The sequence below is a fragment of the Nerophis lumbriciformis genome, linkage group LG09, assembly GCF_033978685.3.
Source record: "Nerophis lumbriciformis linkage group LG09, RoL_Nlum_v2.1, whole genome shotgun sequence".
In the NCBI taxonomy this organism is placed as follows: domain Eukaryota; kingdom Metazoa; phylum Chordata; class Actinopteri; order Syngnathiformes; family Syngnathidae; genus Nerophis; species Nerophis lumbriciformis.
The window spans coordinates 24,321,216-24,347,256 of NC_084556.2; the positions used below are offsets into that span (position 1 = coordinate 24,321,216).

The 26,041-nt window shown below is 37.1% G+C and overlaps 1 protein-coding gene across 3 annotated transcripts; it reads right to left on the minus strand.

Annotated features, from left to right (window-relative positions):
- Positions 1 to 613: 613 nt before the first annotated feature.
- Positions 614 to 25,993, minus strand: gab3 (GRB2 associated binding protein 3). 3 transcript variants are annotated; one of them, XM_061962121.1, is made up of 12 exons: positions 25,862 to 25,993; positions 23,221 to 23,359; positions 15,132 to 15,432; positions 10,542 to 10,698; positions 10,023 to 10,459; positions 9,889 to 9,938; positions 6,358 to 6,586; positions 6,101 to 6,191; positions 4,177 to 4,267; positions 3,277 to 3,387; positions 2,996 to 3,167; positions 614 to 1,221 (listed from the first exon to the last, which is right to left on the minus strand). In XM_061962121.1, the coding sequence occupies exons 1-11, from the start codon at positions 25,954 to 25,956 to the stop codon at positions 3,051 to 3,053; spliced, it is 1,818 nt and encodes a 605-aa protein (XP_061818105.1). In that variant the 5' UTR covers positions 25,957 to 25,993; the 3' UTR covers positions 614 to 1,221; positions 2,996 to 3,050. The 3 variants fall into 3 exon arrangements, with proteins under 3 accessions (XP_061818105.1, XP_061818104.1, XP_061818103.1); XM_061962120.1 differs by having other exon boundaries at positions 614 to 1,039; positions 6,358 to 6,589; XM_061962119.1 differs by having other exon boundaries at positions 6,358 to 6,589.
- Between the last annotated feature and the right edge of the window lie 48 nt (positions 25,994 to 26,041).

A 26,041-nucleotide genomic window follows, 5' to 3' on the forward strand; every position in this document is an offset into this window, starting at 1 on the left:
TGCATGGATTATTACATTTTATGTAGAAGCTGGGAGCCATGGATTCTCATTGCACAAAATGGCAATACTTTTTTCAGAAAACGTATTTAGGATATTTAATGTCCATGCTGTGCATTTTGTCAGCAAGCCTTTCCCTGTGTGATACCGACACCACATTTATAATACATAGTCAATACGAAAAAAAAAGTCCTTAAAATATTAATATATTTTTCTTCTTCATGATCACATTTGCTTTAGAAATATTTACAAATGGCATTATGCTACAAATCAATGAGAACTGATACAACATATTTACTGTTCATAATAAGGTCAGAATGCCTCCCTGGGGAGGTGTTTAGGGCGCGTTCAACCGGTAGGAGACCACGGGGAAGACCCAGGACACGGTGGAGAGACTATGTTTCCCAGCTGGACTGGGAACGCCTCGGGATCCCCCGGGAAGAGCTGTACGAAGTGGGAGCGAAAGTATGGGCTTCTCTGCTTAGGCTACTGCCCCCGCAACCCGACTTCGGATATGCGGAAGAAGATTGATGGATGGATGGATGGAAGCTCATAATAAAATATTACTTAGTTATTTAATGCTTTTGAATCATTTTTTTTTGTAATTTATTTTTTATTGACGTCCAGCATCAGACATTTTCATCGAATACATCATATTTGCATACATCATACATCTCTTGTCTGATAATAAATACATTAAGAAAAAGAATATGAACAGATAGTAATAAATAAATAGCTAAGAAAATACTATGAACATATAGTGATCTTTTTTACACAGTGCCATCACTAATTCGAGAAAATAATATGAGGCCTACATGACCTGACATAGTTGCAGTTTTCCCAGTATGAAATTAATTTCTCCAAATTATAATTAATAAATGCCGTTATCTTCATTTTATAAATGTCCATTATGATTTCCGTCCAAATCTTCAAAGCTGGGGTCTCCTGTGATAACCATTTCCTGGTAACAGTCTTTTTACAGGCCACTAGTAGGATATTCTTCAAGTATTTATCTATTTTCTGCCAATCCTAAGGTACATGCCTGAAAAACAAAGTCTTACTTTCAAGGAGTATTTCACATTTGAAAATGTCCTGTAGAGCTTTGTGTATCTCTCTCCAATAATCCTTTATGGCAGAGCAGTCCCAGAAAACATGGTAGTGGTTTATATTTTGATTCCCACAGTTTCTCCAGATGGTAGCGGAGTTGATATCATAATGAGACTTCTGGGAAGGTGTAGAAAAAAATCTGATCAAACTTTTCAGCCAAACCCCCTCCACTTGGGTGAGCTGTTATAAGTCCATTGATATCTCTATATTATTGTCCAGTCTTCCTTAGATATAGAATAGAATAGAATAGAATATAAGGATAACTATATATATAGTTATCCTTCATTCCTTCTACTATTTTGTTTTAGTATATGAAGTTGAATATGATTTCAGAATCGACCCTAATACAAACATTAAACAGTTCTGTCAATAATTTCTGAATTATAGGCTTTTGTAAACAGTTCAATCCAATTTATGCTTGTCTTTGTTACATTTTTCACCTTCATATTAACATAATGCCGCAACTGCAAATATCGATATAAGTCTTGGTTTTCTAATAAATGTGTCATCCTTTTGATAGTTTAAAACCTGAGCATTTTTAATCTTTCATTTAGATATCCAGTCCTTGAGTCTTGAGTTCAATTCATTAGGTAGAAACTGTGAATCATAGGCACACCTGTAATATCATTATCGAGTTTATATTTCTTTTTCACACTTTAAAGGTCCATTTAACCCATGGTTTAAATGTTATTTATGTGGGTTTGTAAGTTGTTATCAGCCAAGATTGCTTTTATGGGGATGGAGGGCATTTTTTCTTCAATATTTTTCCATTGAGCAACATATGACAGGTTGCACCAGCATATCACTGCTCTCATCTGCGCTGCAAAATAAAAATGCCTAAGGTAGTGTAAACCCCATTCTCCCTTTTGTTCGGCCATCTGTAAGGTTTTGAGGCAAACCCTTGGCGTTTTACTTTGCTTTATATACCTAGATACCATAATGCCCTATTCATTAAATTGGTTCATCTCTATTGGCAGGGTTTGAAATAAATACAACAGCCTTGGCAATATATTCATTTTAATGGAATCAATTCTTGAACTAAGGCTAAATAAAGGAATTAAGTTTCATTGTGCTATGTCATCCTTTATTTTTGTTATGTATGGGTAAATAGTTGTGTTCTGATAATTTTGTAAGATCTTTTGATAAATTGTTGCCCAAGTATTTAAAAGACTCTGTTTGTCATGCCGACGGGTAACTGCTTATGATTTCTTCTGGTGGGCTATAATGATTTGAGAGTAGTTGGTTTTACCTATAGTGATTTTATACCCTGATAATTGACCATACTGTTCAAATGATTGCATTAGTTTAGAAAAATAGTATGTTGGGCGCCCGAGATAGACAAAAATGTCATCCGTGTAGCAGGCCAATTTATACTCTGTTCCTTTAATACATTCCCTTGATGTCTTCATTTTGTCTAATGGACTGAGCTAGTGGCTCCAGATATAATGCAAAGAGTAATGGTGACCATGCACAGCCCTGTTTAGAACCCCTTTCTGGGGTAAAACTATTTGATAGATATCCTTTGACTTTAATCCTAGCAGTAAGATTGTTATATAGTGCCAGTATGGTTTTGATAATTGTATCCTGGAGGCCATATCTATGTAGAACTCTGTAAAGAAAATTCCAATTGACTGAATGAAAGGCCTTTTCAGCATCTACACTTATAACAATTGCTTCAATTTTATTTCTTTGTATATGATCCATAATATGTAGTGTCTTTATTATATTGTCTTCTTGTGTTTGGTGTTGATGTATAAAACCTGTTTGACTTTATGTTTCAATACAGGTAAGAACTCTTCTAATTGTTTGGCCATGATGGAGGTAAATAGTTTATAATCTACATTAAGAACAGATATTGGCCTGTAAGAGCCGCACTCAATTCTATCCTTACCTTATTTTGGTATCGTTTTTGTCAACTTTCAATATTTTCTTCATGGCTTTTCAGCTTATGTTTTGGACTGTCGCACATCTGTCCACTCTATCTTGGTGTTTTGCAGTGCCTGAGTCTTTTTCTCATCCACTTGAACGTAATCCACCTTATGCTCGTCAGAGAGGAGAGGCTTCTGTAAGACAAAGACAGCCATGAGGAGACTATAGTAAATTGATGTAAAATGTTTGGTTTAATCAACATCATCATTTGCATGAATGCTGTTTATCATAAAAGTATTATACTTTCTGTACAGGAGAAGGAGATGCCGAGTTAAAATCCAATGACAAGTAGTCAAGGTTTGATCTTCTTGGCCAAAGTGGAAGAGCTGCATCAAAGTTGAGAGAGCAGTGATGCTGCAGACACAAAAACAGTTGAAGACATTTTAGGAGTCATCAGTTCCAAGTATGTACATCGGAAAACACTTCTATTACAAACACTTTGCTTTACACACACACAAAAAAAATTAAAACAAATACTGATATAGCAAATTATTTTCCTATTCTGGGGGTAAATACAGATTTTCCAAGAAAGGAAAATCATTATTACAACATATTGGAAGTTCCCCTAGATCCGAATTTAACAAATGCTGCAGTCACATGTTTTTTGTTCTTGTGACACATTGTGACCTTAATTTATCCTGGTAACATACAGTTGACTGTTACAGTAGTTTGTCCACATTTGAGTAACACCTTAATAGCTGTGTCCCTTCAGTTGGATCTGCTAAAATTGGTATCTATTTGTCTATCTACATATAGAAGTAATCAAAATGTTTTTTCTTCAGAGGGGCTATTCCACTGAATTGGTGCAATTTGTGTCACCAGGAAATGGAATGTATAAATGACAATGCAGGATCAAATGAACAGTAAAATTAAATACAAATATAAAGCAAAGTGTCCTGCACATTGTTCTGAATAAATATTTAATCAAAGCAAGTTAAAATATGAATTGGAAATTACCTTGAACTTGAGCTTCCTAAAATTAGACTTTATCACGAAATATGATTGGTTAAATCCTCCAGAAATATTCAATATATGTATTATCAGATTTACAGTTGAAAAAAGACAGATTAATGTTTATTTGGAGAGAGTCACAACAAGCGAATGGCACAGATTTGGTAAAAATACTAAGAATCATTTTTTTACCGATATGAGACAGTTTGTGTCGTCATCTCTTGGATTTTCCGTATTCTCAAAACTTCCTTCATGAGGTGAACACTTTCCCAAAAAGTTGAAACTACAGGAAAGAAAAGGAAACAAAATGTATTGATATTTGTAAAACATGCAACATATGAATGAATACATTAATGATGCCAAAAGTAATGCATTCTTAAAAAAAAAAAGAAAAAAAAAAAAAAGACAAAATAATGTAAATCAAGGGTCCTCAATTATTAAATTATTAGGAATCAAATTTGTCCAAGGATCTGAATTTTTTTCATCAGACACTATAAAAATTGTTTAAAAAGATCAAATACAAACACATAAACATAATTGTAAAAATACAAATTCAAATATGATTTTTGTACAAGTAATATAATGGTACATGATAACATTCACTCCAACTAGAATTTGAACCCTTGTGGCGATTACGCAAAATTAAAACCGTCCCCGAAAATTATGCACGGCCTCGCAACTTTGTCCAATGCCCGCAACTTCTCCGCAGATTTTTGGACAATCAGTGTCATTTGCACCGATCAAATTTGTTTCTGAACAGCGCTTTAAACGCACACATCAACTGTTTAATCAAAACTTGTGTTTGTTTCTTGTGCAGGTAAAACAACATGTAGCAATATATCAACTCTTTATTGTTCAAACCGCACAATTGTCTTCCTCCTGCGTAACTCAGACCTTTTCCGGTTCCTCTCCACAGTCTTAAGCCTTCTGGATAATGTAGTATACAAACATTTAGGAACACACCGATGTCCTCACTTCCTAGTTTATATGTATGTTTAAACTTTATATACCCGGGGGTAAAGCAGTTAAGAACCGATTGTTTTTTTCAAAGCTGACCTAGCAGAAAAAGGCAATATTATATATATATATATATGACTTCAACAGAGATGTTGATGTGTGATGATAGTCTTTCATCCTCTCTTATTTACCAACAAACAATAGCGCTATAGTTTGTTGTCAACAGTTAACAAATGCTCTTAATGTTTGAGTAATTGTGTTGGAACATTAATGAACTTTTAAAATGGACAAACACTTTCCAAGCGTAAAACACACAAAGAATGTCTGCGACTTGCGGATGACAAAGAAAACCGCGGATATTGAGAAAGCCTTTAGTGGTGTTTCTGTCCGTTATTATAAATAATCATTACTACTAATGGTTACAATTTTTTAAAACAGTACAGTAATTTGACAATGAGCTCTGAGTATGCATTTTTTTTTGCTGCCATCTAGTCTATTTTTAAGTCTTGAACACATGGCTGCAATGGTTGTGTGAACAGCGAGAAAGTCTATAATGAGGAAAAACACTTAAGCGTGGTGAAAACAAGACGAAACGTAAATGTCGTGTAGCGCGAGCCTTGATCCAGCAACTAAGGCTGGGAGACAACAGAATATAAAGGGGCGTGATTAGAGGAAGCAACAGGTGAGAAAACAAATTACTAAACAGAAACAGGAGTGTCTAATCAGTGTCCAAGGCAACAAGAAAAGTAAACAAAGGGAAAACACGCTGTAACAGAACTAGACACAAACCTAGGTAGAACCACAACAAACATAAATGAGACATGACCTCAAAGGTCATGACAAAAACACCAATACAGTATTTGTTTTCCAATTTTTGTTGAAATCATTTGCTTTTTGAGGCTGAGGTTACAAAGAACACTTAAAACACTGATGATGAATTCATAAAATCACAAGTTCATATAATAAAATTTTTCAAAAATGAGCCTCATAACATTGCAACTTATGCTGCAACTTTCTGAAAAAAAAAACCCAGGCAAAATCCCGGAAAGAAAAACATAATACAAAGACCTCAAGAAGGTTCTGTTTCTTTGTCATACCAATTTCAGTAGCTCACATTATAGATGATGTTCATAACATGTGTGTCATTTCAGATACTCACCATGATTCAGTCATTGGTCTGCCCAAAGGATGATGAGTTGGACATTCTGTGATTGTTGAGAGGCCTCTCAAGTCAAGAGGTGGGGGTCGAGCTGTGAACCCAGAGAGGACAAAAAGGCAATGAATGTGCCCTATAAAACATAGGTCTGATAGCTGCGATTGTAACTACTGTACATCTATCTTTAGCTACAGTAAGCGCTGCAAATGACCACTTGTACGTAAAACCTGGGTGAAACTCTGTTCTTTTTTTTCGCTCACCTCTCCTCAAGCAAGGTTTGAGATGGCGGTGTATCGGAGGAGGGGCATGGCTCATGACAGGGCTGAGGGTCTTTGTGGTCATAATGTTGCTGTTTGTATCGAGGAAGCTGACAGGCCTCATGGGGATGTAACCATCACATTCAACAATGGCAACAGAGGACGATGGGGAAGCCATGGGGACGTAGGACTCGTCTTGGTGACTTGGACCCAGTGTGGTATCTAAACAGGACTGCTGTAAGACAGAGGTCATAAGGGAATCCAAATGTCACCATGAAACAGCTACAGTAGGACATTTGTGTAGACACTATTTCCTTATACAGCTTTGTGGCTAGTGGACTTATCAGCGGATATCGGTTTTTTTTTTTAAATTATAATTACTAATTCTTCTTAGATCAGTGTTGTGTTTTGCTGCATTTGACAGAGACTGTTGGAGTGTGTCAAAATGCTCGCACTGTATTGGCCTTATAGACCACGGTACTGTTTAACAGGATTCATTGTTCTTTAGTACATTTGTTTGACATATACCTTTATGTACTTGCTTCCTGGTTGATTGCTTGTCAGTCTTATGATTGACAAGTGCTTTGTTGAGGTTGGGTATGATGTACAGTAGTGTTTCTCAACCATAGGACCGGGGCCCATTTTTGGGCCAAGAGCCCCCCTAGAGGGCTGCCAAATATATAAATTTCTCAGCTGTGGTCTGTATGGGCCACAGCGGTACTCGGTTGTATGTAATACACTTTTCCACCACTTGTGGCAGTAATGAAAATATCAAACAAACAGAAGTGTGGAGCTTAAGTTATAGAAAAGTTTCTTAAGCACAACAATTATGTAGTTTAATTTTGCACTTAAAATTTGTTGACAGTTTATTTAAAAAAACAAAACATTTATTGTTATTTATTATTAATTTTGCTTGAATGTATTTATTTTAGCCTTGTGTATATGGAGGTACATGTATTTTCTCTCTAAGTAGGCTAGATATAATTATTGAATACCATTAAAATCAAGAGTAAGATTACTAATTCAGTGTTAATATTTGAGTGAGTCCTGGGCCCCTTTGTAGTGGAAAAGCTGGGCCCTAAAGTAAAAAAGGTTAAGAACCCCTGATGTACAGTATATGTTTCCCAATGAAAGTTCTCTTTTTCCTCTAGCCTCAATGGCATTCTGTGTGAGACCACCTTTTAGCACCCTACTTTTCCCCTGTAATATTGCATTAGCTACCATGTAACGTTGGCTCTTTGTATTACGTCAGTTACATGATATTGCTATAACGTGATGATACACAGTGGTACCTCAACTTAAGGGAGCCCCAACTTAGGAGTGTTATGAGAATTATGACATATTATGCTTTAAGTGTAAGCAAAAATGAGAGTTATAAGCATCCCGCCATTAGCTGGTGTAGCAAATGTCACAGTGAACCCCAGAAGAGGCGCGCAAAATATCCAGTTTTATTTGCTAGCTTTAGCTTAAAGCTAGAGATGGACATAACTTTGTTTTTCAACCATGGGAAGAAAGAAAGTGAGTGTGAAGGACAGTGCTGAGAAAAAGAAGCGAATGATATTCATTGACTTAAAAAAATGTATCATCAAAAACATGACCGATTGTGTAGTCGACTTGGCAAAGCAGCACGAGTTTATCACTGCTCGTCCGCATACTGAAATAAAACGAGTCTAATGCCAGCCAAGAATGTTAAAATAACATCTCAACAGCAGACATTTTCCCATGAAAAAATGGAGATGCAGCTTTCCAAGGTAAATACTCTACATTATTATTAAATTACTTCATAAAACTACTGTAGTTGGTATACTGTTGTATTTGGTTTTCAACAAAATTGATTATCTAAACGGTTGTATTTATGAAAAGCATGTTAAAATGGTGCTGTTTTGTGGGTCTAATTAAATGGTTTTTAGTTCATTCCATGGAGTGACTTGACTTCGACTTTCTCTTTTTCACGTTTTTTTTACATTAATCACCATACCCCACTAGCAGTCAAGGCTAAACCAAATCATATTGATTCACACTTTGCCCGTTTTCCTTATTTAACATGTTAGTAGGGAAACAATTTTGGGGAAATATGCGATAGGTCCTCCCAGCAAGCCTTGTCTTCGTGTCGATCGCACCGTGAGGGAGCTAATGGTTCATGTTGATGACCATACTCTTTTGTGCTGTGTGGGTGAGTGTTTCCCAAGCAGCTTACTAGCAAATAGTAGAGCACTTTCTTAGAGCATGTTGAAATCTGTCTGCATTTGACCATTTTATGTTTGAGACTCTTGCTCTCTTTGTTTGGTTTTATCCACTTTACGTGAGCATAATGGGGGACACATCTGATACACAAATCCTTACCTGACATTGACGGCACTACACCAGGGCTGGGGGGGCCCCGCCAGAAATCTGTTTAGCCCCAATTGAGCCCCCCAGCATCTTAGGGACCTATTATGCAAAACCAACTGTTCTTACCTACTGGTACCTGCTGTTGTGTATTTGGGATTTCCATAAATCCCGAACATTTTAAATCAAACCATAAAGGCATTGTGGAGATATTTACAAAACAATCGTGCCTTCCTTCAAACTTCCTCCAAAGAAGCTGTTTGGAATTTGCCCCATTTGTGACATCCCACTTGGTGACGTTAGTGGTTTATCCATTTAAGGTAAAAATAGATAATAAGACCGCCCACAAAACGGGACAGCTTTGTGATCTTCTCCGCAAGTCCATCTTTGCTCAGCCTATCTCCGGGCTGAGTTCATCTTTCTGCAGCCACTCACGCAACAGGGTCCATCTTTCTAAACGCCTATTAAAAGCCCAGTTTCATCTTTTGGCTGCCCAATCTCATGCAGCGTGAATGCAAACTTTTTTGGCCTGCCCTTCCAGAATGATCATTTGTAAATTAAGCTGATTGCACTTCTTGTTGCGGCAATGCACTTTGTAGCCTAGGCAAAAGGCTTGATATTAATTTCACTATTAATAATTGAAGTTATTATGTTGTAATCCAAAACAATATTGCCAATGCATTGTTTTCTGTTTTCATTATTTATGCATACGGATAAAGACTCTTGTTGTCGCATTTTGGATGTATTGTCTGGTTATTATCAGGCGCATGAGCTCTATATGCATCTGTATCTGTCACCTTTGCACAAGAAACATTTTTGCCATCGTTGCTTCTGTTAGGCTTGACCATATTGTTGAATATTCTTTGGTCAAATTCAGTTAAAACTATTATTATCTTGAACGCATGTTCAAGATAATATTTATCATAACTGATTTTATTGAAAAAATGAGAACTGAAGTCATGAAAATCGATTATTTCTTCATAATTTTATTCATTATGGTCTTAAAAAATATTGAATTTGACTTGTTGATACCTGCAGAGACCCTGTTTCACCCTAGAGAATGCAGTCATGTGGCCCATAGGTAAAACCGCTCCTGCTAAGGAGAGAGATTATGCCACAAATGCAGCCAACTGGTCTCTCTTCAGCAATAGACCCAATTTTGAATATGCGAGAGCCGGCCGCTAATAGACTGAACTATTGTCTTACCAAATTAAGCGTGTGCCGTCTGTTCCCTGTTGATCTGCTGTCAGCATCTCCTAAAAAAGATGTCATCAGTTTTTAATGCTACCCTCCTGCATTGCCAAGATTATTTTTAATTAGATTTTCCTGTCAGAGCATACCTATTTTGAAATGGTCCAGGCTCGACAAAGATGTCCTCCGGGGAAGCACTGCTTCATGTTTTGGGAAATGCAGTGCACTCATTGCCCTCGGCCTGCGAATGCCTTCGTCAGACAGATGGTTATAAGGCTTAGGTGGCAGCGGAGGAGGTGTTTGCCGGTCATTTGCGGCTTCCAATGACGCACAGGGGTACGGTTTGTCAAACTGGAAGACACTCATGGCGCAGAGATGTAGCGGGGAAGAGGAGGAAGGTGGCGCTAGGGCGGTGCATGGGGCGCTGAGAGGAGGGTTGGTCGACCTCCCGAGCGTGAAAGGAGACGGACTGAGGCGGGACTGAGACGAGGAATCACTACAAGGAGGTGATGGGACAATGTCCTTGAAAGCCTCCTCCCATGACTTCTGTTCCAAAGACGTCTCTGAGTTTGAAAAGCTCTCATGTCTGCAGATGTGGGGGAAGACAAAATCAAACATTCCGAAACTTTTTCTTTTTTTTTTCATATTCTGTCGCAGCCTTTACTCGCCTGCAAGCGCTTACACTCCCCGTCTCGCATTGCGAAAGAACAAGATAATCTGGCGGGTGACTACAGTCCATTTGGCTTGACAGAGATGCCCTGTCAGAGCTGTCACTCGACGGCTGAAACCACGTTGGAGTGCGTGGGAAACCGTCCTCTGAGCACCCTAAAGAGGAGTTGGAAAGTGAATGTGATCATTAGGGTGACAAGAGTGACACCATAAGGCAAAATGATGCAACTCATAACAAAAACAGGCAAATCCAATAAACATCAGGTGAATTAAAAAAAAAAGTATTTTTGCAGAAACATGAAATAAATCAGATGAGCTGTCTCTCCATTCTCTCTTTTATTTATATAATTTCCACTTGTGTAGTCAAGTTGGCCCTGCTTCAGAAAGTCAAGGCTATCTCTACAAAAAGTCTCTGCTGGCTTTCATAAACTATTTTCCAACTTTTATTTTTAATAGATGTATGTGTGCTCAGTGCATGTGGATGTAAGAAGCTTTTTTTGGTCCATTGCAGACTTCCAAAAAGGTTAAATCCTTCGAAAATGTGTGCTGCAATCAGCCACAATGCAGAAGCTGCTCTATCTTCCTTACACAGATGACAACATTCTAACAGACACGCTCACGCGGCCTTGACATGCTTGCAGCTAAAGGAACAATATGTAACACAGCTGGTCTGAATGTGTATAACTCAAACACAAGTACAAAAGTTAACATCTTCAAAGTAAAGCGTATAGATCTTCCATAATGTGATATACCATACCAGTGATTCTCAAACTGTGGTATGTGTACTATCTTGTGATAAGCCAAAGAATCAGTTAATTCAATATTCAAACAGTGTTACTGTTCAAACTGAGTGTAATGTTACAGTGGCAAAAATAATAAATAGACTAGTTAAATAAAACCTCTGTCTTGTTTTTAATGAATATGTAGGCCTACTTTGTTACTGGATTTTAATGTTGGTCCTTATATGGAAAGCCAAGTGTTTTCTGAAGTGGTACTTGGTGAAAAAAGTTTGAGAACCACACACAGTACTGTGCTTGAGCCACCATTAGATATTAGATATTATGTTAGAGCAATACATTTATGACTACATAAACCTAAAATCTAACTTAGTAAAGCATGTCCATCCGTCTGATAGTTAGCAGGCTACTTCCTGTTCATGGGTGTAGTAATATAGTCCTGCATTTGCCCCTTTATCCTGATCCTCTCCAAAAATATAATGGTTCCTTCTTTGGTCTATGTGGCAATTTAGTGTAATCCTGCTAGTTGTAATGACAAATGACGACTGTGAAAAACAATAAAACTAGTGGATGTATACACACATATACATTTTCCACAAAAAAAATTTTTTTTGCCCTTGTACTTGTATACCATCTCGGTTACATTGGCCATGACAAACTAGTCTGTTTGCTCGCGTATCATTCTGCGGTGTCAATTGCCTAAGCCATGGGTGTCGAACTCGTTTTCAATGAGGGCCACATCACAGTCATGGCTGACTTCAGAGGGCCGTTTGTAACAGTGAATGCATATGAATTTAAATGTAGTATCGCCTCATCAAATTATTACACAATTGCCTGTGCGTTTGATTGTTAGATTTTTTTCTACACAATTTGAAGGATAACTTGCTTTTAAAATCCTAAGTAAAGGTGACAAGCAGTTATGTAAGTATTTCTTTTTACAAAAAAAAGTAATACAGTTTATAGTATTATGATATTTGTTGCATGAGATGATATTACAATTTAAAAGATACAACATTTCATGCAGTACATTTTTTCTGTCAAAATGGAAAGAAGAATATATTTAATAAGAAAGACAAAGTGCTTTATTGCAATGACACACTTTATTTCCTGGCTTTCACGGGCCACGTAAAATGATGAGGCCTTGAGTTTGACACCTGTGGCCTAAATAAAGAATTCTAAGTGTTTGTGACTGAGTCACTGTGCTTTTCAGAATGTACTACCACCGCAAAATAAGCCACCACTGGTCCAAAGAAAGATGCCAGCTCTTTCATAAAGAAGGTGAGAAACACTATTGAATTCAAGCAAAAACTCGTAGCAAATGAAAGCGCTATCTGCTTGGCTCCCCCCTTAATTATTGACAGAAAACTGTTGAACACCAGATCAATTGAAATTGTTTGATGACCTTTGTTCTGTATTTGTACAGTAAAAGTTGTGCAATGCTGCATTTCTATAAAAGTCACTCCATGTTGACCACTAGAGTGTCTTGAGAAGAGCTGCTTTCACATTTCAAAGTGAATACGGGGGCCTCATATTTTGTACTCCTTTACTTAATTGCATAGTTTATTGCCCAGGTTTTCAACATGGGTCTGTGAACCCTGGGGGTCCGCAGATGTTCTGCAGGGTAGTCGAGAAAGTGTTGGTTTATTAGGCTTTTAAAAACAAATCTGTATATATAATTATTCTACACGCAATTTTTCCTCCAATTTAGATGTCTTTAAGTACACATTAACATTGATCCAACACACTGTTGTGTAGTTTAAAAATGATAGTGGCATGGACACCTTACTCCCTGTATCTTGCAGGTTTAAAATAAAAACATGAATAAATCAGAATCAGAATTAGAATGAGATTTATTGGCCAAGTACCGGTATGTTTAACACACAAGGAATATGACTTTGTTTAATGCAAGAAACAAAGAAAAACTTGACATAAAAAAAACCACAGTACCGCAGCGGCCGTCTGCTGATTATAGTGTTGCATTCATGTTAGCATTTAAGATAGTTAACAATTAATGCTCTGGATGCCAGATAGCGAATATCGCACCAGTTGCCAGCTAACGATTAGTGCGGCATTTGCCAGCTAGCGATTAGCGGCACTATCTGCCACCTAGCAATCAACGCTCTAGTTTTCAGCTATTGATTAGAGCACCAGTTTTCAGCTAGCTATAAGTGCGTCAGTTGACAGCTACCGATTACCACACCAGTTGTCTGCTACAGTAGGGAAGGGATTCATATGGCCCCATTTCTTGGTGGATGTCGCGTGAGAGGAATCATTTTGCAATGCCGTCTGCTGAAAATGATGAAAAGCGCCAGTCTACATAGCAACTGACGCTGTGGTCAAAGTTGGAATTGCCACAAAACACATTTTAAGATATTTAACACTCTACTGCCATCCGGAGGCTAAAGCGCATAGTGCACCCCCCAATTCGTCACGTTTCATTTCACAGGTAAACCGTGACGAATGGGACTATATGATTCCCCATCCTCCTGTAGCAATTAGCTAGCGATCAGTGCACAAGTTGTCAGCTGGAGATAAACGGCGCAAGCTACCAGCGAGCAATAAGCACCCTAGTTATCACCTAGCCATTCTTGCGCCAGCTGTCACCCAGAAATTAGTGTTTCAGTTGTCAGTTACCAATTAGTGCACTAGTTTCCAGCTAGCTATTAGTGGCACTATACAGTAATATTTTAATATATTAGTATTGCACAATATCACGGTGCATGCTTTCGGACCAGTTTATTTTAAAACATTACTTTATACAGGATATATAAGTAGGGGATCCCTGTGCCATCTCTACATCAGTTTAGGGATAATGTTGAAAACTCAAGGTTTAGAGTAATTGCGGCCTACAGTTAAAGCAACACTAAGTAACTTTTTAACCTTCATAAACTATTTATTACTTTTGGAATGATACATGGACTTACAACTCATTGAATGACACCTCTGTCATGTCCTGAGGGGTTCTGCATCGCTTTTACTGGCACTTAGCAACTTTAAGGAGGGTGGTAGGAACCCTGCCACACAAAAAACTACAACCGATGCTGCCTTGCCTCTGTTCCCGCTAAACTCGTAAGAAACTTTCAATGCTAAAGTCAAAATGATAATGCTAATGTTAGCTATCGGAAATGTGCGTGATAGCAATAAATAGCCACTAGAGTGATAGTTTCACACTACTTCCTTGGGAAACAATCTCCCGCCGGTCTTTCTTTGCTTCAGACCTGCATCCGCCCGATACATTGTTGGTCTTAGTGTCATGTTTGTAGCGCAATCCAAGATCATTTCTTGATAGTGTCTGCCATTTAACATCAGCATAGCCGTTAGAGACGTGATATTTGTGCAAATATTACAGCGGACATCATGTCAGTATGACGCTAGTCCTCATGGGAAATGTGGTCTTCTTCTGGCAAAACACCACCAAAATCAGCCAAAACTGAAAGTTCTTAAGTGGGGCCTTAAATTATAGTGAAATATATAATGGCAATCTTTAATTTATGTATTACTGTTCTCCTTTCTTGCCTATTTATTACTGCCTTTCTTAATACTTTCCGGGACCTGAGTCCAAATTTCATTTGTGCAAATGTGTACATTTGTGACAAATAAAGCTCATTGAGTCCTTGAATCCTTGAAAGAAGACTAACTACAATAATGATGCAAAGACATACCGGTACATTACATTACACAAAGAGCAACTCCCTGTAAGCAAGCGGAAGTTTCTCTGATCAACCCAACCGTGCTTAAATTGTACATGTGTAATGACACCTCAAGGTTACAACAGCTGCTGGTAGAAGCAGTTAACTGATTTAGTCACATGGTTAAAATAGGATTCTAACGTGAATATGTTGTGATTTGTACCTGCTTCCTCCTGGTTGCCAAACTGGCAAATGTGACTGATACTGCTGATCCAGCTGTTCATCTCCTCTTCGGTTTTGGCCACCAAGTAGAAAATGCGAGCAGACGTCTTCACCACAAAGAGATGCTTCTCTCCGAAGTCTCGCTTTATACCGAGCTGACCGTTGAGCATTTCCACCTCACACTCTTTAAGGTCGATGGTGCGGATGGGCTTTTTGGAGCTCTTACTCTGGTAGTACTCCAGCACATCGGGGTTACCACTCATGCGGCCTCTTCGCAGGACAAACCAACGTTTTCTCCAAGCCTGGAGGAGAAAATAAGAATGACACATTTTAGCTCTAGACTCACAGGTGTGACATTATTGTCGTCATTCTTTGTCCTTCCTCCTCATTATTAGTATTTTGTTGGTCATGACCAGTCATGGGAACTGGATTATGCTTACACGTCAACAATAATTTCAATTGTTTGCTTTTGATACGGTCACTAAGCGGAACCTTTTACCCCGCAATTCCCCGCAAAGAAGAGGAAGTTGACAGTATTCAGCAGAAAACAGGAATAAATAAAGAGCCACTTATACAGAATTGATGACTGCTGTATAATTAGGAACTGATAATAATGTAATACTATGCAACTATTTACAGATTAAAGTTAAAGTTAAGTTAAAGTCCCAATGATAGTCACACACACACACTAGTAGGGTTACATTACAGATTACTAAAGGAGCCCTTGCTGAATTTAGGATGCATTTGTCGTTTAAAAAAAAGTATGTTAACATTGCAGGACTGCAAGCAGGGTTTTTTCACACTTGGTTTTGTGGTTTCATTCTCATCAACTTTTTTTTCTTTTTGTGGGTAATCTGCAACTGCACATCTCTGTCCGTTAGTACCAGGAAATGTTAAGGCACACCACAATTACTGAAAACACCGCCCAATTTATGAAGAACTTATGTCACTTATAGAAGGTTTAAATACTCACGTGTGTTTGTAAAAACAAAACATCATAGGTGGAAATTGTTCATTTTTTTCTTGCATTTGTCCTGACAACCATTACTGGTGCAGTGTGACCTATTTCAGAATAAATGACTGCTTTTCAAGAAGTTTTAAAGGCTTTTTTAAAAACGGTATATCATTAATCATGTAAATACGCAGATTTATCACGCAGGTGCAAATATGAGTGAGGAGACTACAACTGGTGTGCCCGCTGGCAAAGTTCCCACAATAATATACACCCCGACTGATTTTAGAAAACATTTACGCAAATAAATGACGTCAAAATGAATAGTAAAATATTTTGTTAATCATAACTAATCCTAATTCAAAAGTGTGATTAATCTGATTTTTAAAATCTAATTATTTGACATAACATCATTTTTTTTTATGTTTGCTAATTTCTTGCCACACTTGGTTGGCAGTGAAGGCAAATAATTCTGTCCATGCAGAATCAAACTCTCTCTTTTTTTGTATGTATTCAGGCTATAGCAATATTTTATTTTAAGCCCCCCAATACAAAAAATACAAAAAATAAAAAATCTATTTTTATTCATTTATGTGAAACGATATTTATACTTATTTTAATTGTTTTTATTTATTTATTTATTTAAAAAAAAATCAGACTTGATTTTAAATTGATGCATGCTAAAACGAATTAATGGGAAATTATTATTATTATTATTTTGCCAATTATTTTTTATTCACAGACTTTACATTTGCTGTAAATTACTGTGAAATATCTTTACAGCAATTTACTGTAACTGCAGAGCTGGGATTTTAAAGTTAATTAGAATACAATTACAACTATGTGCTGTAACTTGACAATTGTAATTCTATATTTAATTACAATACAATTACAACAAACTTCACAATGTAAATGTTCTTGTTAGTTACTCTCCTGTTTTGACAGCATACCACCACCTACTGTACAAGAGTGTGCAACATAGTCTACAGACAAATCAGTTTGAAGTGTCAGTAATTTGTTATTGATAGGACTATGATCACTACTGTGATAAGCGGTAGAGAATGGATGGATGAATGGAATTGTAATCTTTAGAGTCATTTGTTGTAATGTAACAGTACATTTTAATTACAGTATTTTACTTTGGAAAACATAATGTTAAATGTTGTGAAATTCTGGTAAATGCTTACAGTGTAAATTTTAGTGCAAAAAACCCCAAACAAATTTAACATACATTTGCATATCTGCCTGACACATCAGGATTAGAGCCCAGTTTACAAGTACAGCACTGAAGGTCGCACCATGGGGCACAGTGAGGGAAATTTGACATTATATTATTATCAGGTACGGAGCAGGAAGAGACTGTATAAATACATTTACGGTAACATTTTATATGAAGCGCTATAGGTAGGAATTTTTGGGCACCTCACGATTCAGCATGGGTTCTCGATTCAAACCTATTCTTGCAATATATTATTTGCTACAGTAATTATAATAAATCATTTTCAAAACCGGCTCCAGGCTACAAAACCTCCTTTCGGTTGCTCACATATGACAAAAGTGCGCTAGTAAACATAGAAATGGCCTAAAAATTTATATTTTTTAAATGGTTTAAACATTTTTAGGGGGAAAATTATGAATTGATTTAGACCTAAGAAATAATAGAAAATCGCAATTCGAATTTGAATAATTTTTTTTAGCACCCCTATGAAGCGCCCTTCATTCATTTATTGAGATTTTACATTTGTTTTATTACGTTAAATAATGTTTTTATACTTTTTTTAAATCAAGTGGAATATAACAATTGTACCATCATTAAAAGTGAAGTGAAGTGAATTACATTTATATAGCGCTTTTTCTCAAGTGACTCAAAGCGCTTTACATTGTGAAACCCAATATCTAAGTTACATTTGAACCAGTGTGGGTGGCACTGGGAGCAGGTGGGTAAAGTGTCTTGCCCAAGGACACAACGGCAGTGACTAGGAGGGCGGAAGTTTCTGGCACGGCCGCTCTACCAACCGAGCTATACCGCCCCAACATAGAGGTTAAGGCTTATCTTATTTCCCCTCGACTGCCAAGATACCTGTGGCGGTGGGGCCGTGGTTATGGTGATCACGATGACATCATCGAAGGTTGCTATGATGATGATTTTCTTTAAAACATGTTTTTTCACTAGTGTTTTTTACCATTGACTCTCCCTAGTTTTATCCTGCTTCTAAATGTGTGTTTTACCTCCTGTGCAGCACTTTGTGAAACTTTTATTGTTTTCTAAAATGTGCTATATAAATAAAGTCAATTGGATTGGATAAAAGGGCTAAAACAAATCTCTTATCATTAATTAGTATTAGATCTAATTTTATATCGTTTTTTCATATTTTAAATTGTTGTTGCTTATTGTACAATGTACTTTGAGAATTTTTCAAGTGTCATTCTGGAGACTTTTAATGACGTTTTTTTAATTTATTTATTAAAAACTACTACCAACAAATCTAATCTTCTGGTGTTATTATGTAAATGCCACAAGGCATTCACCCATATGTTATAAAATGTAGTCGTGTTTAGAGACTCTTAACTTCTGGCCCTCGATGTCCCTAACGAAAGAGGCCAGCGACAACAAGTATGACGTCACACTTGCTTGGCGCTGTTACTCTAGTTCAGACCTGGGCAAATTAAGGCCCGGGGGCCACATGCAGCCCGTTAAGATTTTCAATCTGGCCCAACGGACATTCCCCCAAATTTTTTTGGGATCTCTAGGATCGAACTGTAGCTGCCATTATGATGTGCAGTGATGTTTTCAGAGTCTTAAACTATACAAAGTATTTCAATGGTTGGGATCTGCGCTTTTGCATGATATACTAGTTACTATGGTAATCTAAGTCACAGCAGCTCAGACGAGACACCAAGCAGTGTGGGCATAGTTTGTTTCCACAGAGTGTTTCCAGAGCGGCCAGCCTGAAATGCGGGTGTCATGGACAGACGGGGAAGGAATTTTTTACAACAAAGTTCTAAAGCTTAATGATATATCAGATATATCAGATTGTAGGTGTTTTTTTTCACCTTTCGCGTTCATATTTCACTGTTTTTGTTGCGTTTCACTTGATTGTAAAATATGTCTATCGAGAGGGGGTGTGACGTTCATATGTTGTCATTATTCAGTGTTTTATCGTTCATAGTTGATATTGTAAATACCACATTATTGTCATGTACTTTCTGGGTGTCTAATTCAGTAGAAAATTTAAAGTTCCATTCTGTTTTTTCAGGCGGTCTGTCATAACGTTTTTAGCATTCAATCAGACATTATTGTGAGTTTTTGTACTAGTGTTCCTAAAAATAGATATACCGGCCCCCAGACACATTTTTTTCTCAAAATTTGGCCCCCGAGTCAAAATAATTGCCCAGGCCTGCTCTATTTGAATAGTAAACTCCCTCAAACTTCACCGTGTCAACTCTTCTTCCATGTCTGCAAGTGTGTCGTCTGCTTCAATGTGTGGTGTGTAACATCATTTACAACTGAACTAAATGTCCCTTTGACATAGATGAATCACAATTTGTTATGAAAATATCTACGCAATTTTTATTTCTTTTAATTACATTGAATTAGGATGTGTTACTCCCAGTTTCCTTTAGTTAAATTAAAATAAAAAGTACATTATTGTCTAGTGGCCAGCATTAATAGTCATGCTGTCAGCTGTCTATTAGCATCTTGATATGCCACACTTGTGAGGTGGATGGATTACCTCTTCACAGGAAAAGTGTTTATTAACACAGATTTGTGAACAGTATTTGTCAGAAATAGGCTATTGTGCACAGAGAAAATGTTTTTGATCTTCAGTTTATGATAAACAAGAGTGTTGCATTTGTATTTTTGTTTAAGTTAAAGTTAAAGTACCAATGATTGTCACACACACACGAAGTGTGGCGAAATTATTCTCTGCATTTGACCCATCACCCTTGATCACCCCCTGGAAGGTGAGGGGAGCTGTTTACTGTACAGGCATGAATTATATATATTCTTTAAATGTCATATGCAGTTGGTACGTGTACAATTAGAGACTACCCAGCCTAAACACATTTTAAAATAAAATAAAATATGTCTACAAAACTTCGCAGAGAGGTGTTGTTGTGTTTTGGTGAGGATTTGGATAAAGATGCAGAGACAGGTATTTTTTGACAGTTTGAGTCACATCTAGAGTTGCCAACTCCCTGAAAAACAAACAAGGGGTTTATCGGGACTCCATTTTCCTCTCCCTTACCAGCATGGTGATTCCCTCCCCCCTTTTTTGTTTGTGTTAAACAATTTTCATACTATTTGATAGATATGTCCCGATTCGATATTGATATCGACTATCGGTCAGATACCAGCAAAAAACAAGTATCAGATGATATCGGCTTGCATCTAAACTGTCCATTATAAGCTCCAATACAAGCAGTCCTGCAGCACGTTTACTCATGCAAAGCTGGACAGCCAGTTAACAATGTCCTCCAATAAGCACAAAGCCTGGGTGTTTTCCTCAGTCAAGTCATTTACAAACGTTTGTACAAAAGGTAAACATAGTAGGCTGTTGGCTAGAAGCAAGCAGCTACTCAACATCTAAGAACACAATAGCACACAAGCTCGATATACAGTATGTGATAAGTGTTCCTAATTGAACAACATAAAACACGACATTTGTCAATATAAATAAGTATCAAATAATTATAGTAGCATATTTCTTACAGCACAAAGGCATAACTGTATTAGAACATATCCAGTAACAAAGGTGTCCGCATCACACAACTTACTACGTCATGAGTATAATGAATTAACGTGACCATCAGGTGTCGTCAAAAAACAAAATAAAAATCCACTTCAAAATAATAAATCTGTCATAAGGTTAGTAATTGTCATACCTACTATTGTTCTCTGCTTGATTTCACTTAATTACACCTTTTCTAACATTCCACACTACAAAATAATACAAGTATGTACCATGATTTGTGCAGATATCAGCTAATACTCAAAGCTGCAATACCTGTATCATATTGTGAGAGAAAACATTATATTGGGACATCTCTAATATTTGACTAAAATCTAAATTTATTTAGAGGCATGTTTTGGGATACATGAGAAAAAATTGTTGACGGTGTATTTTTTTGTCCAAAATACTAACATTACCAGAATTGAGAGACGATCGCATTAGGATTAAGCCTAAATAAATAAAATGTCATGGCATTCATCGATGGACATTTTACAAACTATTTTTGATTCTCACTTTAACGCAGTACAAATTGTGTCCCTTTTAAGGCTCAATATGGGACTTTTTTTTAACTTTTAGGGTTGCCAACCCTAATCATCTCTGTGTTTTTGTTCAGTCCTGTTACCCTAACATTGCCCCTTCTAAAAATGTTGAATATATTAATATATATATATATATAGTCCACAGAAGTTGCATCTTTCAGGTTTATTCAATGATATTTCAAATAACAGGATTGTAGTCCTGTTACCTATGTTTTGTTGTTGTTGAATCACTGTAATGTGATCAGTGTTGAGTTGTCAACCTGTAATTATCATGACCCATGTGGTTATATTTCTCATTCTAGCTCCATCCATTCATTTTCTACCGCTTGTCCCTTTTGGGGTCGCGGGGCGGTGCTGGAGCCCATCTCAGCTGCATTCGGGCAGAAGGCGGTGTACACCCTGGACAAGTCGCCACCTCATCGCAGGGCCAACACAGATAGACAGACAACATTCACACTCACATTCACACACTAGGGTCAATTTAGTGTTGCCAATCAACCTATCCCCAGGTGCATGTTTTTTGGAGGTGGGAGGAAGCCGGAGTACCCGGAGGGAACCCATGGAGTCACGGGGAGAACATGCAAACTCCACACAGAAAGATTCCGTGCCCGGGATTGAACTCAGGACTACTCAGGACCTTCGTATTGTGAGGCACATGCCCTAACCCCTGTTGCACCGTGCTGCCCTTTCTAGCTCATGCTATGCTAAAAACTCACTCCTGTTACTTTCAGTCCTGTCAGTCAAATGAGTTAGCTTCATCAAAGAAACCTAAAGAAGATGGGCCAATACACATTTGGAGTACTTCAATATGTGTATTATCACAGTGATTGTGGTACGGTACGCGGGCTTCATCTAGTAGTACGACAAATAAACACTTAATTAAGTGATTAGTGTGGTTTTTTTCCTATATTCAAACACACTGTTTCTGTTCAAACTGTGTGTAATGTTACAGTGGCCACAAATATTAAATACACTTGTTAAATAAAACCTCTGCCTAGTTTTGTATTGAAAACGTAGGCCTACTACGATACTGTATTTTAATGTTGGTCATTATGGTGGTACTTGGAGAGCCAAGTGTTTTCTGAGGTGGTACTTGGTGAAAAAAGTTTGAGAACCACTGTATCATCACATTTAGAGTTGAACAAAGTTTATTTTGAGTTGAATGGCACCTATTCCAATATGAGTTTGACTAAGACAACAGATATTTACATAGTGGCGTGAGCATTTGACTAATACCACACCAGCAGAACTTCTCTCAGATAAGTTTCTTTTCTCGCCTTCAACCAACACACACGTCCACCCGCCCTTTCCTCACACTTGTTTTGACGAACGTCCCTACTCCTCCTCCTCCTCCTGGCAGTGAGGAAGTGCAAGCAGCCCAACATAAAGCGGGACTATTTCTGCTTGCTGCTCATGACTGATGTCTGGCTGTCGCTGACATGACTTCCCATGTTTCACAAGACATGTGCTCTTTGCGACGAAAACATGCGGAATGAGTGGATGAGCCTATCATCACATGACCCGCAAGAACTGCCTGCCAATCAAACTTGTTTATCATGATTTGTTGTCATTATGGCATTTGGTCACAATGACAACTGTGACAGTGAACTAAAGACTGCATGGATATGTGTTCAAATCCTTATTAATATACATGTAGTAGAGTATCCACATGCAAGGCACACACACACACACACACACTCGCGCGCACACACTCACACACACACACACACACACACACACACACACACACACACACACACACACACACAAGCTCAAGGCTCAACAGCCCAGCCTGGTATTTCTACTGCTGCAATATTGGAGGACAAACACAAAAATAAGTATCCGGCTTGTGCTTCAACTCACAAATCTTTTGAGTTTCTTCTCCGGGGGGGATTTAATGAGCCAGCCGGTGCAGACCACATCTCCAGCACTCATCTTGACTGCAGAGCGTGTTGTCCTGTCCCTCTTTGCTGCTGCTGTTGCTGCTGCTGCTGCTGCGAAACTGAGAGCAGTGCAAAGCATATCCTGTGTTCTGGTATTCAGCCCAGCCACTCCAAAAGGAGGAAGTCAAGAAATTGATTACACTGACAGAGAGAAGGGGTGTGCGAATCATCAGTTTATGTTACCAAGAAGGGATAAAGCTTTTCACGTTTAAAACATGACTTTACGGTTTAGCTTGGTCTCATGTTGTCTTTCTTTCTGTCATGTGACCTTTTAGAACAACCCTAGTGTACTGGAAAACGGCAAATTATAATATACAACTGTTTTCTTCTTTTCTAAAGCATGAGTCATTGTTGGTAATTAAGGAATAATAACATAGAGTTGGGATAAATATGTAACTTAACATATTTACTTACTCACTTCTATTGTTTATAATGTAGATCATGTCATGCTGATTTTTAACATTTAGATCCCGACATGTTGATTTCAAATATATAGATCCTGTCATGTAGATTTTTAACATGTCCTTGTGTATTATTTTAACAAACAGATCATGTCAAATATATGTTTACCATGCAGATTCCATCATGTAGATTTTTAACAGATCCTAATGTTGATTTTAACACATATCCTGTCATGCACATTTTGACATATATCTTCATGTATATTTTAACACATAGATCATGTCACTTAGATTTTAACATATATCCTTGTGTATATTTTAACACATACTGTACATCCTGTCATGTAGAGTTGTAAAATAATGTATATCTTAATGTAGATTTTCTAACACAGATCCTCTCTTGTGGATTTTAACATTTAGCTCCAGACGTATAGATTTTAACAGAGATCCTGCCATGTAGATGTTTTACAGATCATCAAATGTTTTTTTAACATAGAGGTCAGTGGTTCTCAAACTTTTTTTCACCAAGTACCACCTAAAAAAAAACCTTGATTTTCCACGTGCCACCATAATGACCAACGTTAAAATACAGTAGTGCAGTAGGCCCAAGTATTCATTAAAAACAAGGCAAAGGTTTTATCAACAAGTGTTGTTGGCCACTGAAACATTACACATAGTTTGAAAAGTAACACCGTTTTTGACTATTTAATTAAGGAATTATTCAGCACACCACTTGTGGTACACGTATCACAATTTAAGAATCACTGATATAGATCATGTTATGTCGATTTTATAACATATAGATCCCACTAAGTAGATTTTCTTACATATAGATCCGGTCATATAGACCTTGTCATGTAGATTTTTAACATATCCCCATGTAAAACTGAACATATAGATTCTGACATATATATTTTTCACATATAGATTCTGACTTAAAGATTTTTAACATAGATTCAGTCGCATATTTTCAACAGATCCTCATGATTTTAACATATATCCTGTCGTGTAGATTTTACAACATAAATCCTTTCATACAGATTTTAACATATTGATTCTCTCGTACATTTAAACACATATATTTGTCATAGTAGATTTTAAACACATATATCCTCTCATATAGATCTTAACATATACTGTAGATCTTCTTATATAGATTTTTAAGATTTAAATCTTCATAGATTTTAACATACAGATGCGCTCATGTAGATGTTTTAATGTTTAAATCTTCATTGATTGTAACATATATATGCTCTCATGTGGATTTTTAACATATACACCCTTTAATGTAGAATGTTGGTATGTACTTATTAGGCGACCTTTACCTTTTCGAGCTTTGTATAACTGTGAAATCTGATGTTATTATGCCGACTGTGTTTGGTTCTTTTCTATAGCACAGCCATTGTTGTTAGTGATCAGTATAAGATACACTTAAGAAATAACTAAACTGAGTTAGGATAAATATCTAAATTAGTTGTCTAAGTTGCCCAACATACTTAGCCTACTTACTTCTATAAGTTTATAATTTGTTTCTATTATACATATGCATTACATTCCTTGAATCCTTGAAGGCCCATTCAGGGTGAGGAAACACAAAATACTGTATTTAGTTGTGCTTAAACTCATTTGGTATCCCAGAAAGATGGTTTGGTTTGCTATATTTGTTCTGCTTAAAGGGGATGTTTCCAACATGCTCAAAGTTAAAAAAAAGAAAAAAGGTTTAAAACAAAACATTACATTATTAGTCATTATTGATTGAAATAATATATGACGATGAATTAATACATAGAGTAACAATTTTGACAGAAACGCACACTTTATAAATACAAGGTGGATGTTTACAGAAAAAAGTTGATTAATTACATATGTCTTCAAAATCTTTATAAAAGTAAAATTACATGTAATCAACAAAAATACTACATAATATTTTACGATATAATCAATTATCAATATGACTGTTATTTTTTTGTATGCAAATATTTCTCTTGTACTACTTTTTTGCATTTGTGACCGCCTGTTTGTTCTCTGTGATTGTGCAACAATTAAAAAAAAAAAAAAAAAGTCAGTCCACCGCCATGACATTGAATACTATTTTCAACCACGAGGTTACCCCAATGAGTCACTCGAGTAATGACAGTCCCATATAGACGTGTACTGTACCGCTCAAATATGGCTGCGCATGCGGGGACGTGACCAGAAGAGGGGGCGTGGCGTGTCCCTTCGGGACCGCCTCCATAAGAAAGGTACTCCCTCATTGGCTCAGAATGAACGTTGACTCTTCTTTGACCAATCCAAACGATTGTGACGCCAAAGATCCTAAACGACAAAAACTATTCCAGT

Coding starts and splice junctions, on each gene's coding strand:
- gab3 (XM_061962120.1), bottom strand. CDS start 25,956: ATGAGGGAGTACCTTTCTTATGGAGGCGGTCCCGAAGGGACACGCCAC. Junction 10,699..15,131: donor TGGCAACCAGGAGGAAGCAG/GTACAAATCACA, acceptor ACTCCTCTTTAG/GGTGCTCAGAGGACGGTTTC. Junction 10,460..10,541: donor GGGAGTGTAAGCGCTTGCAG/GCGAGTAAAGGC, acceptor CCACATCTGCAG/ACATGAGAGCTTTTCAAACT.